The sequence below is a fragment of the Aspergillus candidus genome, assembly GCF_002847045.1.
Source record: "Aspergillus candidus strain CBS 102.13 unplaced genomic scaffold BDW47scaffold_48, whole genome shotgun sequence".
Classification (NCBI taxonomy): Eukaryota; Fungi; Ascomycota; class Eurotiomycetes; order Eurotiales; family Aspergillaceae; genus Aspergillus; species Aspergillus candidus.
The window spans coordinates 55499-67922 of NW_020194053.1; the positions used below are offsets into that span (position 1 = coordinate 55499).

The 12424-nt window shown below is 57.2% G+C and overlaps 7 protein-coding genes across 7 annotated transcripts; 4 read left to right on the top strand and 3 right to left on the bottom strand.

The window, feature by feature from the left end:
• Positions 1-856: 856 nt before the first annotated feature.
• Positions 857-1525, top strand: BDW47DRAFT_128229 (uncharacterized protein; the record flags this gene model as incomplete). The annotated part of the gene is made up of 1 exon (XM_024816818.1): positions 857-1525. The coding sequence occupies one exon, from the start codon at positions 857-859 to the stop codon at positions 1523-1525; it is 669 nt and encodes a 222-aa protein (XP_024669309.1).
• Positions 1526-1616: 91 nt separating this feature from the next.
• Positions 1617-3131, bottom strand: BDW47DRAFT_63810 (tRNA guanylyltransferase). Its single transcript, XM_024819498.1, has 7 exons — positions 2899-3131; positions 2736-2825; positions 2494-2670; positions 2259-2434; positions 2109-2197; positions 1958-2062; positions 1617-1909 (listed from the first exon to the last, which is right to left on the bottom strand). Exons 1-7 carry the CDS (start codon positions 2910-2912, stop codon positions 1691-1693), a joined length of 870 nt encoding a protein of 289 aa, XP_024669310.1. The 5' UTR covers positions 2913-3131; the 3' UTR covers positions 1617-1690.
• Positions 3132-3487: 356 nt separating this feature from the next.
• On the top strand, positions 3488-6197 carry BDW47DRAFT_133512 (putative lipin Smp2; the record flags this gene model as incomplete). Its single annotated transcript, XM_024817853.1, has 4 exons — positions 3488-3904; positions 3957-4027; positions 4079-4367; positions 4426-6197. The coding sequence occupies exons 1-4, from the start codon at positions 3796-3798 to the stop codon at positions 6195-6197; spliced, it is 2241 nt and encodes a 746-aa protein (XP_024669311.1). The 5' UTR covers positions 3488-3795.
• Positions 6198-6518: 321 nt separating this feature from the next.
• BDW47DRAFT_128232 (putative transcription initiation factor TFIID, 31kD subunit) lies at positions 6519-7478 on the top strand (the record flags this gene model as incomplete). Its single annotated transcript, XM_024816819.1, has 1 exon — positions 6519-7478. The coding sequence occupies one exon, from the start codon at positions 6519-6521 to the stop codon at positions 7476-7478; it is 960 nt and encodes a 319-aa protein (XP_024669312.1).
• Positions 7479-7512: 34 nt separating this feature from the next.
• BDW47DRAFT_110604 (uncharacterized protein) lies at positions 7513-8387 on the bottom strand. Its single transcript, XM_024813767.1, has 2 exons — positions 8050-8387; positions 7513-7947 (listed from the first exon to the last, which is right to left on the bottom strand). The coding sequence occupies exons 1-2, from the start codon at positions 8201-8203 to the stop codon at positions 7685-7687; spliced, it is 417 nt and encodes a 138-aa protein (XP_024669313.1). The 5' UTR covers positions 8204-8387; the 3' UTR covers positions 7513-7684.
• A 223-nt stretch (positions 8388-8610) lies between these two features.
• BDW47DRAFT_128234 (rRNA-processing protein UTP11) lies at positions 8611-9557 on the top strand (the record flags this gene model as incomplete). Its single annotated transcript, XM_024816820.1, has 2 exons — positions 8611-8706; positions 8781-9557. The coding sequence occupies 2 exons, from the start codon at positions 8611-8613 to the stop codon at positions 9555-9557; spliced, it is 873 nt and encodes a 290-aa protein (XP_024669314.1).
• Positions 9558-9657: 100 nt separating this feature from the next.
• BDW47DRAFT_128235 (histidine biosynthesis protein HIS4) lies at positions 9658-12332 on the bottom strand (the record flags this gene model as incomplete). Its single annotated transcript, XM_024816821.1, has 2 exons — positions 9658-9845; positions 9905-12332. The coding sequence occupies 2 exons, from the start codon at positions 12330-12332 to the stop codon at positions 9658-9660; spliced, it is 2616 nt and encodes an 871-aa protein (XP_024669315.1).
• Positions 12333-12424: the final 92 nt, after the last annotated feature.

A 12424-nucleotide genomic window follows, 5' to 3' on the forward strand; every position in this document is an offset into this window, starting at 1 on the left:
CACGCTATTATCTACTACATATATCATGCGGCCTTAATCCCATTGGTAAACGTCCGAGCCGAGTACTTGTTACTGAAATCTCACCAAAGGAGTATTTAACACTGGAGTATCTTGTTGACCTGAAACGTTGGCTTGTCAGTGAACAGCCAGACTCTTAGAGCTTATAGTTGGCAGCTTACTGTGGGTCAGAACATCCAATAATGCTTGACTGTTGTATTTAGTCTTATTTTCAATGTCTATTATATCGGCATTATCTTGGGATGGTGTTTAAAATATATTATCTTTGGGAAATTGAGAAGTAGTTGATGTGAACTGAACTTTCATATAGAGGTGGTCAAGCAGTATATATACTTCCATGCCTTATCGATTGATCGGAGTACTGCCAGTAGTCATGGATATGGAGTACAACATACCCCCAATCAGTTCATACATTCAGAGAGCATAAGAAAACCTTCAAAATTCTACAAAATAAGCACAAAATACCTTCACCATGAATGTCAGGAATCGAACATAGATGTCCAAAATAATGGACTCCAACGGTGCCAGTCCCAAGGCGGTGGCAGAACCCGACCCACCCATATCTGGGCGAGCAATCTAATCGCGCCGATAACAATTTGATTTTTTTTTTTTATCTCAGGAACATCCGCGGTTTTGACTGCGATCAATCTCGACATCCCTCTTTTTTATACCTCATCGCATTACACCAATTGGAGTATGGTCTTGATTAATCTACCATAAGACAGATACGACGCTTTTACCTTCCACCCTCGTTCATCTCACCTACCTCCCACCACACCGTCCAATCCAACAGGAACAAGATACAAAACCACACCCATTAAACGAAAGAAAGGACAGAATGAACGCAGAAGCCTACCTCCGCAACCACGGCTGGTCCGGCCCCGGCACCCCCCTTAACCCCAACCGCCGCCCCGGCGGCCCCAACGGCGGCCTCGGCCTTACAAAACCCATCCTCGTCGCCCGCCGCACCGGCAACCAGGGCGTCGGCAAGAAGACCACCAAGGACCATACAAACCAGTGGTGGCTGCGCGGGTTTGAAGATGCGCTCAAGGGCGTGGGTGGTCCGGCGAATTTGACGGGCTCCAGTGTGCGGCCTGGCAATGCGCTGACGAGTGAGCTTTATCGGTTTTTCGTGAGGGGGGAGACTGTTGCGGGGACTCTTGGGGATAAGTCGGCGGAGGCGAAGGCGGATGAGGGGAGAGATAAGGGGAAGGGGAAGAGGGAGGGTGAGTCGAAGGAGGAGAGGAGGCTGCGGAGGACGGAGAGGAAGGCGAGAAAGGAGGAGAGGAAGACGAGGAGGGAGGCCAGACGGGCAAGGAGAGACGAGAGACGCGCGAAGAAGGTTGAAAAGCGCGCCTTGAAAGAGGCGAAACGGTCGAGAAAGGAACAGCCGCATAACCCCCAAGACGATTATCCCACGCCGCCGGCGACCGAACAAGAGCTGATCGAGCCGAAGCTGAAGAAAGAGTCGAAGAAGTCCTCGCGGAAGGAGAAGAAACCCGAGTGATCCCGACCTGACTGTTTGTGCCTTTTTTTGCATACGAGCGTGTTCGCATCTGAGATATAGATGATAGATAGATAGATACCCATCGTTTGTCGCGCTTCTAATGGCCATACTTCGTAACATTGATTCGCATCTCTAAGACAGTAGGTATAAAATAAAGTAACTACATCATGCCCCCGACTCAACCGGCAACTTTCCTGGCTTCCCGGACAGAATCCACGGCCGTTTCTCCCAGAAGTCATCCTTGATGATATCGACATGATCGACCACCACCTGCGCCTTGCGCCGCAATTTCTGCAGCTTGTCTTGCTGGGAGCGCGAGGTTTGCGCTGGTTTCTCGCCTTCGCTCGGTTGCTCTGGCGTGGGCTTCGCTGCTTCTAGCTGATACTGTGTGGTGGGTTAGCACACGCTATACACGGATCCAGACGGCCATACCTGGCGGTAGACGACGCTGCCTTTCTTGTACATTGCGTCTTCGTTGTTATAATTGATCCCGAACCGTTTGAACAGGATCTCGTTCTTGTCGGCTGATACCGTGCCCTGGATTGTTGAGCGGATTTCGCATGTAGGATCGGATGGTGCATACCTGGAGTTCTTGCTCTGCGTCGGTGTTGCTCATGCCGCCTTGTTGGACCATCGCCCAAAATGTGGTGTTGTAGAGGTTGTTGATATGGCCTGGGGAGTTAGCCACGACGCACAGAGGGGAAAAAGAAGATAGAAGGAGAGAAAATCATACAGTCAACCTGTCTCCAACTCATATAATCCCGCATGTTCTGCACAGCCGGATACATAACCGCCCGGCCATCAAACGAAGGCAGATATGGCGATTGGAGGGGCTCATCGGGGAAATGAGTGCCCCACTGGTGGATGTAATGCGCCGTGAAGGTCGACACGATGGTAGTCACCAGTTTTCTACACAGTCAGCTTTTCTACATACGTATAGATATATAGGAGGATCAAAAGTAACTCACGCATTCCTACGCTCAAAGAGCTGGCAGCTCGGGTGGAAGACAAAACTGTACTCGTCGCTCACGCCATACGCGATGCACAGATCGGGCAGATCTTTCAGGACGGCGACGGCGGCCGCGTTCATGAGATCCAGGGCGCGGCGATCATTGGGTTTGAGGAAGTGGTAGCGGTCGGAGAGTCTACCTCGTGTCAGTCAAACCTATGAGACCCTGCGACTCGGGGTAATTGAGATAGGAGGACGGACTTGTGGAAGCCTCTGCCGTCGATGCGGACGACTATCCAGGTGTTGGGCAGCAGAGGGTCCGACTGTTCGAAGTCTTTGACGTATTCATATCTGGGGGATTAGCTTCTTTACTATTTCCCCTCGTCTTATCTCTTCTTTCTTGAGGACTGGCAATGAGACGTACTTGGAGTTGGCCATGGTTGGTGGTTTTTCCTATCTGCATCCAAGTGGAGACCGTACTGGTGGGATGAAGTTGTGCGGGAGTAGCCGAAGGGACAGTAGATAGATGGAGGGGGATATCCACGGCGGTTGGGTAGTCATGTCATGGTTGACGTTGTTTCTATTGTAGTTGATCGTGATACAGATAATTTGTCCAGGATAATCACTTGAGGACTGGATCTTGAGACTGGATGGAATTGATATACTTGAGATGAGGTTGAAGGTTGGATGCATGCATCGACTGATTGGTCGGATATCTATCTATCTACATTTCTCATTACTTACCCAGACTACTACAATGTATAAACGAGTACAACAATCAAATTAGATCCATAGTGTTATAATCTAAACATATCTATCGTAGATCTCGAAAAAGTCTGTTCATGCTATGGATCAACGTATAAAAACTCAACTGCATAAATGATTACTCAGCGCATAACCCCCCCACCCCAACCGAGGCCCCCGACCAGGTGACCGGACCCCGTGACCGGCCTGGTTGGGCGCAAGAAGTCACGTTGAACTCCCAACATTATCATCAATTTCTCCTTGATCCTTTTCTCTCTCCTATCTTCTTCTGGTCAAGACTGTCAATCGGTGGCTTTGTGTCCCTTTCACTCGTTCCCCTTTCTTTGTTGTGATCCTCATTTTGTCTCAACAGTGACCACTCGGACCACTCGGACACTAGACACTGGACACTGGACACTAGACAGTTCCCTGCAATCGAGACGACCAACTCAATCCTTCTCCGCATGTGTCTCGGCCGCTGTCACATGGCCCGTATGTAGGCGCCACTTCCTACCCCGATCTCCTTTACCAACCCTTCACGCTTCCTATCGGTCCGATCGACGAGTCCTCTGTCATCATGCAGTACGTGCGAAGTATCAGTGGCTCCGTCTCCAAGACCTGGAACTCCATCAATCCGGCGACCTTGAGCGGCGCCATCGATGTGATTGTCATCGAACAGGAAGATGGTACGTACCCTCTTTCACATCGGGCCGAAGGGGTAGAACTGACCACATCTAGGCACACTCGCCTGTTCGCCGTTCCACGTCCGGTTCGGAAAATTCTCCCTCCTCCGTCCGTATGAAAAGAAGGTACGACACTCCGATGTACCTGGGGGCGAATCCCCGCGCTAACTAGAGCAGGTCGAGTTCAAGGTGAATGGGGCCAAACAAGACTATTCCATGAAACTTGGCGAGGGCGGCGAGGCCTTCTTCGTCTTCGAGACGAACGAGCGCATCCCCGCCTCGCTGCAGACGTCGCCGCTGGTGTCCCCCGCCGCCAGTCCGAGGACCCGTAGCGAAGATAATCTCCCGTCGACCCTGCAGGAGCCCGAGTATTTGGATCTTGATCGCCCGGCCGTGGACCCCTTGGACGACCAATCTACCGATCTTCCGATCCTATCGCGGGCGACCCGGGCGACCAGTGATTTGGGTATGATCTGCGGTTCCTCCGGTCGGACACAGAACCGTTTTGTACTGACGTACCACAGGTGCCATCACCCCCCTATCCCGATCGCCCGACGAGACGACCATCGGCCGGCCGTTTGACGACGGCCCCGGCAAAGCGGGCCGCACGATGTTGGACGACTTTATCGCGCCGAAGCGCCGCCCCCGTCGCGACAGCGTGGCGGACCTCACCTACGGCACGCCACTGGCGGACCCCAGGGTCGTCAGCGACGACGAGACCAGCCAGGACCGTCCGTGCAGCCCCCCGCCGCTGTCTCCCGAGGAAGCCGTGTCGCGCGCCGTCTCGCTGTCCAAGAAACTGTCCGGTTCCAACATCCCATCGCACGTCACCGACACGGGCGACCTCATGCTCGACATGACGGGCTACAAGAGCAACGAGGAGAATGCGCTGCGCGCCGAGGTGGTCGCGCGCAAGATCCTGGCGGAGGAGTTGGAGGGCAACTACGACATCGGAGCGCTCATCGGAGCCGACGAGCACGGGAACCTGTGGATCTACAGCAGCGAAGAGGCCAAGGAGGCGGCCGACCGCCGGGCGACGTTCAACGTGATGCGGCCCAGCTCGGCCCTGAGCGAGAACGCCGTGTCGGATCCCGGCTACCACAGCGACAGCGACCAGCCCCTCCACCAGAGCATGGGGCCGCGGCACCTCCGGACGCAGTCAGATGTGCAACCCGGATTCCCGACGCCGCCGCAGTCGCCCGTGCCGGGCGAGACGCGCAACTACGCCAAGACGCTGCGGCTGACCAGCGACCAGCTCAAGGCGCTGAAACTGAAGCCGGGGGCCAACGAGATGTCGTTCAGCGTCAACAAGGCGACGTGCACGGCGTCAATGTACCTGTGGAACGGCAACACGCCGCTGGTGATCTCCGACATCGACGGGACCATCACCAAGTCGGACGCCCTGGGCCACGTGCTGAACATGATCGGGCGCGACTGGACCCACGCCGGGGTGGCCAAGCTGTTCACCGATATCATCAACAACGGGTACAACGTCATGTACCTGACCAGTCGGTCGGTGGGGCAGGCGGACACGACGCGGACCTACCTGTACGGGGTGTGTCAGGACGGATACCGGCTGCCCAAGGGGCCCGTGATCATGAGCCCAGACCGCACCATGGCGGCGCTGCGGCGCGAGATCTACCTGCGCAAGCCGGAGGTGTTCAAGATGGCCTGTCTGCGGGACATTTTGGGGCTGTTCAACGGGAAAGAGAATCCCTTCTACGCGGGGTTCGGCAACCGACTGACGGACGCGCTGAGCTACCGGTCGGTGAACATCCCGTCGAGCCGGATCTTCACGATCAACTCGAACGCGGAGGTGTCGCTGGATCTGCTGAGCCTGACCAAGTACAAGAGCAGCTACGTGTCGATGCAGGAGCTGCTGGACCATTTCTTCCCGCCAACGAGTCTGCTGGTGCAGGCGGGTGGGGAAGAGTACACGGACTTTACGTACTGGCGGGATCCGCCGCCAGACTTGGATGACTTTTCCAGTACGGATAGTGAGGGTGAGGACGACGGGCCTGGACCGGCGGATGAAGACGACGAGGAGGATGATGATGACGATGATGACGAGGACGACGAGGAAGAGGAAGAGGGAGTAGAAGACGACGACATTGAGGGAGAGGATGACGATGAGCTGGATGAGGATGAGGATGATGAAGGCGACGACGAAGACGAGTCCGACGGAGACCTGAGCGAGGATGAAGACCTAAGCGTCAGTTACCTGACCGAGTCGATGGAGGCGACTACGCTGGACGACAGGGACGACACGGTGAAGCCGGTGCCGTCGATAGAGTGAGTAATATATATCGCATAGCAAGGCGTTGTGGATAGACATAGATAACAGTACATATGATTGATTTAAATTGCTGCAATGGAATAATCCCTTTCTGTTATACCAGTCTCGTCTCTACCATGTATAGAGTAGATATGACAGCAGCATTCACCGCCTCCACTTTCCGTTAGCGGCGGCAGAATCCACCTCAGTTCGTTCATCTCAACATCTCATCTTCATCTTCATCTCCACCTCACTCCACCCTCACTCTCGATCGATTACTACACCATCCGAATACAATAACACTCTCCGAGCCATCCGCGAACAACCCCCATACTCCTCGCAATGGCCTCCCCAGGCCAACAAGCAAACCAGCAACCCCTAACACCACCCGCCGAACCATCCTCCTCCAACAACGCGCAACAATCGCAATCACAACCGCAATCGCAATCCCAATCCCAACCGCCCTCACAACCTACCACCCAACAACAACAACAACCCTCACACCCCACCCAAATCAATGCCTCCACAGCCGCCACCCCCGCCAACAACCAACCAACCCCCATCCCACCCACCTCCCTCAAAGACAGCGGCAAGTCGCGCCGCCCGCGCGACATCCGCCTCATTCACATGCTCCTGTCTTCTCTAGGCGTCACGTCCTACCAGGAGCGCGTCCCGTTGCAGCTCCTCGATTTCGCGTACCGTTATACCTCCGGCGTGCTGCAGGATGCTGTTCATCTCGCGACGGAGGGCTACGCGGGCGTTACCGATAGCGTTACGACCTCCTCCAAGGGTGGAGTCGGCCAGACGGCCGAGGTGAACAGTGTGACGCTCCCCGCGCTGCGACTGAGTATTGCTTCGAGGCTGCACTATCAGTTTCAGACGGGCCTGCCGAAGGAGTTCCTGATGGATGTCGCCGGGGAGAGGAATAGGGTTGCGTTGCCGGGTGCAAGGAGGGCGTTTGAGGATGAGAATGCGGCGCAGGCGAAGGGCGCGCAGGGTGCGAACCAGAGTTTGCTCGTTGGGGGCATGAGGTTGCCGCCGGAGAGGTTCTGTCTTACGGGGACTGGGTGGGATATGAAGGAGGAGTGGGAGAGTGAGGGGGAGGAGGAGTTTTCGCTGCTTGGGGAGGGAGAGGGTGAAGGGAAGGGTGGGGAGGGGGATGGGGAGGGAGAGGGTGACGAGGATGAGGATGAGGATGGCAAGATGGAGGATGTGTTTGGGCCGGGTGGGGATGAGCGGGGGGACCAAGATGGCGATGGCGATGGCGATGGGGATGGAGATCGCGATATGACTGATGTTTGACATTTTGTTTTTAATTGCATGGATGGAGTTGGCGTTATTACCTATTTACAGTCATCATCAGACAATCCCTTCAGAGTACGGAGTAGTAAGATGATAATATACAGTCGAACCTGTAAGAATACTATACATGTACATGAAACGATGCAACGCCGACCCAACATCATCAATCAATCGACAAAAGCAGCAAGAATTCCACCAGTCTAGAATCACTTCGAAGCAGCAGCAAGCCTCTGCCTCTCCTCATCCTCCCTCATCAACCGAATGACCTCCTCCCGCCTCGCCTCCACCCGTCTCGTCTCCTCCTCCTTCTTCCGTCGACGCTCTCCATGCGTCGCGAACCATTCCTCCCGCGCGCGGTCCTCCTCCTCGGGCTTCGCGTGCTCCAGCATACACCCGTTCATGGCGAGGCGCTCGCTCCGGCAGAGCCATGTTGCTGTTACTGTGCGGTTGACGGCGCATTGAGCGAATGCTATCGATCATTCGATCAGTACTCTTTGCTTGTATTGAGTCCAGTGGGATGGGGGGTAGCGTGGTAGGTAGGAGATAGAGTAGGAAAGAAGGAGATACACACCCTTGATTTCATCCGCGCAGTGGCTCCGTACGCGCTTGTAGAACATCTGCTTGACTTCGGATTCCTGCGCTGCGGAGAGGGGCATTGGATTGCGCAGGTTGTAGGTTTTTGTTGGTGCCGGGGTGGAGGCACTCGCTGCTGTGTTTGTGGACATGGTGGGTGTCTTGTGTGCTGCAGTTGTGCTGTAGCGGTTGTAGTGGTGGGGGAGGGTAATTGCTCGGGATGCGATTGTTGACTATCGATGACCGTGGATCATTCTCTCTTGGAATTGAGTTGGATTGAATAGAGTGTACTGTGGTGTGGTGGACGTGATGTGGTGTCGGTCGTTGTGGAGTAATGTTGGAGTTGACGGTTGAAAGTTCGAGCGGAGGTGGATTGGCCGACACCGACTGACCTTCTTTCTTACTACTACCACTGACTACGCCGATCCGACTTTTCATCCGTCATTTTATTACTTTTTACATCCACCTCACAACACTACCCACACTTTTTTTTATAATAATACAGCGACGGAAAGAAAAAGACAGCAAAGAAAAAGGGAAAAGGAAAAAGAAAATCAAAATGAGTACCATGCGCAACGCCGTCCAACGGCGCCAGCACCGCGAGCGAGGCCAACTCGCCGGCCGCGAGAAATGGGGAATTCTTGAAAAGCACAAGGTACCTTATATCCCTCTCTCTCTATACTCTTATCCAGTTATCTTGAAACTAATCTAATACCCTTGGTAATATAGGACTACTCCCTCCGCGCAAAAGACTACAACACCAAAAAAGCCCAAATCAAGCGCCTCCAAGAGAAAGCCCACGACCGCAACCCCGATGAATTCGCCTTCGGCATGGTCTCCTCCCGCCAGGGGAAACACGGCGGGGGTGTCGGCGGTCGCGATTCAGCGGCCGCGAGGGGCCTCAGCCATGATGCGATCAAGCTTTATAAGACGCAGGATGCGGGGTACTTGCGGACTGTCGGGGAGAGGGTAAGGAGGCAGATGGAGAGGCTGGAGGAGGAGGTGCGGCTGCAGGGGTCGTTTGGGGAGAAACTGGGGGAGGAGGATAGTGAGGAGGAGGCGGGGGATGATGAGTCGGATTTTGATGATTTTGATCTGGATGATGCGCCGGCCTCCAAGAAGAAGCGGAGTTTGCAGCAGCAGAAGAAGGTGGTGTATGCGGATGATCGGAAAGAACAAAAGACTTTGCGCAAGAAGCGCTTACGGGATGGGGACGCGTCGGGTGAGGATGAGGACGAGACGATGGGCGAGGAGGCTCCGAAGAAGAAGTCGCAGAAGCAGCTCCTGGCCGAGCGTCAGGCGCTGGTCGACAAGCGACGTGCGCGCAAGCTCAAGAAGCGCGCTGCGGAAGCCCGCCAGACCAAGCTGGCTGGCTTGCGCAAGCAGTACGCGGATATCACGGCCGCCGAGCGTGAGCTGGACTGGCAGCGTGGACGCATGGATAACATCGTCGGCGGCACGAACAAGAACGGCATTAAGTGGAAGATCCGCGAGCGGAAGAAGTGATTGCATAACTAGTACCCTCATGTTTATAGAAAAGTTCACGATACCACTTTTTTTTCTTTTACTAATCTATCTGGTATATTAAATGAAATTTCACTCGCGATTACTGCATGTGGGCGACGCGGATGCTGACTGCCCGCTTGTGCGCCTCCAGTCCTTCTACCCCGGCGAGCTGCTCCACCGTCTTGGCGAGGCCTTTCAGTCCCTCGGCGGTCAGGTTCGAGCTGGTGATGTGCTTGAGGAACGAGCCCAAGTTGACGCCCGAGTATTGCTTGGCGTAGCCGTAGGTCGCTACATTAGTCTGGATTAGCCTAGGTCCCGAATTGGATAGGAAGGAGGAGGGAACATACGGAGAGAGTGGTTCACACCCGCCGAGTAGTCGCCGACGCTTTCCGGCGTCCACGCGCCGATGAAGACACTGCCGGCGTTCTGCACCTGCTCGACCGCCCCCTCGGCATTCTCGATCTGCAAAATCAAATGCTCCGGCGCGTACTGGTTGCTGAGCGCCATCGCCTCCGCCAGGTCGCGCACCACGAACGTCACCGAGTGCGCCAGCGACCCCTTGACGATGTCCATCCGGGGCAGGGCGTGCGCCTGCTGGTCGACCTCGTCCTCGATCGCCTGCAGCTGCGCCTCGTCCAGATCGATCGCGATGAGGATCACCTGCGAGTCCACGCCGTGCTCCGCCTGGCTCAGCAGGTCCGAGGCCACGAACGCCGGGTTCGCCTGGCGGTCCGCGATGACGAGCACCTCACTCGGCCCCGCCGGCATGTCGATGCTGACGCCCGCCGACGTGTCGTTGGCCACCAGCATCTTGGCCGCCGTCACAAACTGGTTGCCCGGCCCCAGAATCTTGTCGACCTTGCTGACGCTCTCGGTGCCGTACGCCATGGCCGCCACCGCCTGCGCGCCGCCCGCCAGCACGATGCTCTCGGCACCCACCTTGTGCGCGACATAGACGATCTCGGGCGACACGCTGCCGTCGGCGCGCGGCGGCGACGCCAGCACGATCTTCTGGCAGCCCGCCACCATGGCCGGGACACCCAACATCATGGCCGTCGACGGCAGCACCGCCGTGCCGCCGGGGATGTACAGGCCCACGCGCTCGATGGGGCGCGAGAATCGCGAGCACACCACCCCGGGCATGGTCTCCATGCTGAGGGCCTCGTTGCCGCCCTGCTGGGCGCTGTGGAACTTGGCGATGTTGTCGATGCTGACGTCGAGGGCCGCCTGGGTCTCGGGCGACAGTTGCATGAGCGACTCCGGGAAGGGGGCGCGCAGCACGGGGGACGTTAAGGAGGTGGCCTTTTCGAACTTGTGGGTGTACTTGAGCACGGCAGCATCGCCGCCGTCGCGGACGTCCTGGACGATGGGGCGCACCAGGCCCACGATGGCGTCGTTGGACTTCTGCGACGGGCGCTTGAGGTGGTCCGCCACCACGGTGGCCGGCGTGCTCGCGGTGACGACGCGGGTCATCTCGATCCGGCCGTCGGCGGGGGGCTGTTCTTCCTTGGCGGGGGCGGGGGCCGGGGTGGCCGCGGGCTGGTTGACGCCGAGCTTCTCGGCCCAGGGACCCTTGGCATCACCCTTGCGCCGCTTCACCTTCAAGTTCTTGAGGTCCAGGTTACGCTCGACGTCCTCGAGGCTGACCCCGGCGGCGACACAGCGCGTCAGGGCGAAGTAGAACAGGTCAGCGGCCTCGAAGGCGACCTCCTCGGGCGTAGTGGCGCGGCACAGCTCGTCGGCCTCTTCCATGATCTTGGCCTGGGTGAGCTTGGGCTCGTTGAACAGGCGGGCCGTGTACGAGCCGGCGGGCGCGTCGGCCTTGCGGGCCTGCAGGGTCTTCTGCAGGCGCGACAGGCCGTTGTAGGGGCCGAAACAGCTGGCCCTGCCCAGATGGCAGAAGCCGCGACCGACCTGGTTGACAACGAAGACCAGGCAGTCGGAGTCGCAATCAAAGCCGACGCTGATCAGCTCCTGGACATCGCCGCTGGACTGTCCCTTGTACCAGAGGCCCCGCTTGCGGCTCTGGTAGACGCCGGTGCCGGTGCGCAGGGCCTCGGAGATACTCTCGTCGCTGCTCCAAACCAGGCCCAAGCAGACACCGCGGGCATCAACGACGGTGGTAGCGTACAGGCCATTGTCGCTGGTACGGACGGCGCGGAAGGAAACCAGGGCAGAGGCGACGATCTTGCCGGCGGGGTTGCGCTGGTCGAGGGTGAGGGCGTCGGCCGGGATGATGCTGACGCCGCCTTGCGTGATAGTCTCCCGCAGGCCCTCCTCCGTGACGGGCGATGTGTAGGTCCGGTAGAGGCTCTGCGTCTCCAGACTGACGCCCAGCTTTTCCGCCAGGGCGGTGAACTCCACCTGGGGGTCGTTGGTGGAGAGGCCGGCTTCCTTGCGGCTGGCGTCCTCGCTGACCCAGCGCTGGAAGGCCTCCAGCTCGTCCTGGCCGGCATATTTGACGATCAAGCGATCGGCCGGGACGGACTGTTCCTGGGTCAGGGCCTGCAACTGGCCGAGGGTGATGAAGATCTTGGCGGCGCCGGCATTGAGGATATCGACGAGGTCGGCGGTCTGACGGATCGCGGTGGCGTCAGCGTAGACGTCTAGGCTGCGGACATGACGACGGATGAACTCTTCAGCCTGCTCGCGGGTGTCGACCTTGACGAGGACTCGCCCGAAGTAGGCGATTTGATTCAAAGTGAGGCCATTGGCGGAGGCGGGGTCGAGTGGGGGTTGACTCGGGTCAACCTGGACAATGAAGGGGACGGACATGGTGAGTCCCCGGGGTGGGGTTGACAGCAGGGACGATTGGGGACAAAGTAAACCGAGGCGAAACTTCAATGCGGGCGAGATGGAGCGGAGGA

What these genes read in the sequence shown, in the direction of transcription:
- BDW47DRAFT_63810 (XM_024819498.1), bottom strand. An exon ending in GACGGCAGAGGCTTCCACAA is followed by an intron (nt 2,671 to 2,735) that starts GTCCGTCCTCCT and finishes GACACGAGGTAG; the next exon opens with ACTCTCCGACCGCTACCACT. An exon ending in ACGCAGAGCAAGAACTCCAG is followed by an intron (nt 2,063 to 2,108) that starts GTATGCACCATC and finishes TCAACAATCCAG; the next exon opens with GGCACGGTATCAGCCGACAA.
- BDW47DRAFT_110604 (XM_024813767.1), bottom strand. Translation starts at nt 8,203, where the DNA reads ATGTCCACAAACACAGCAGCGAGTGCCTCCACCCCGGCACCAACAAAA. An exon ending in CTGCGCGGATGAAATCAAGG is followed by an intron (nt 7,948 to 8,049) that starts GTGTGTATCTCC and finishes AATGATCGATAG; the next exon opens with CATTCGCTCAATGCGCCGTC.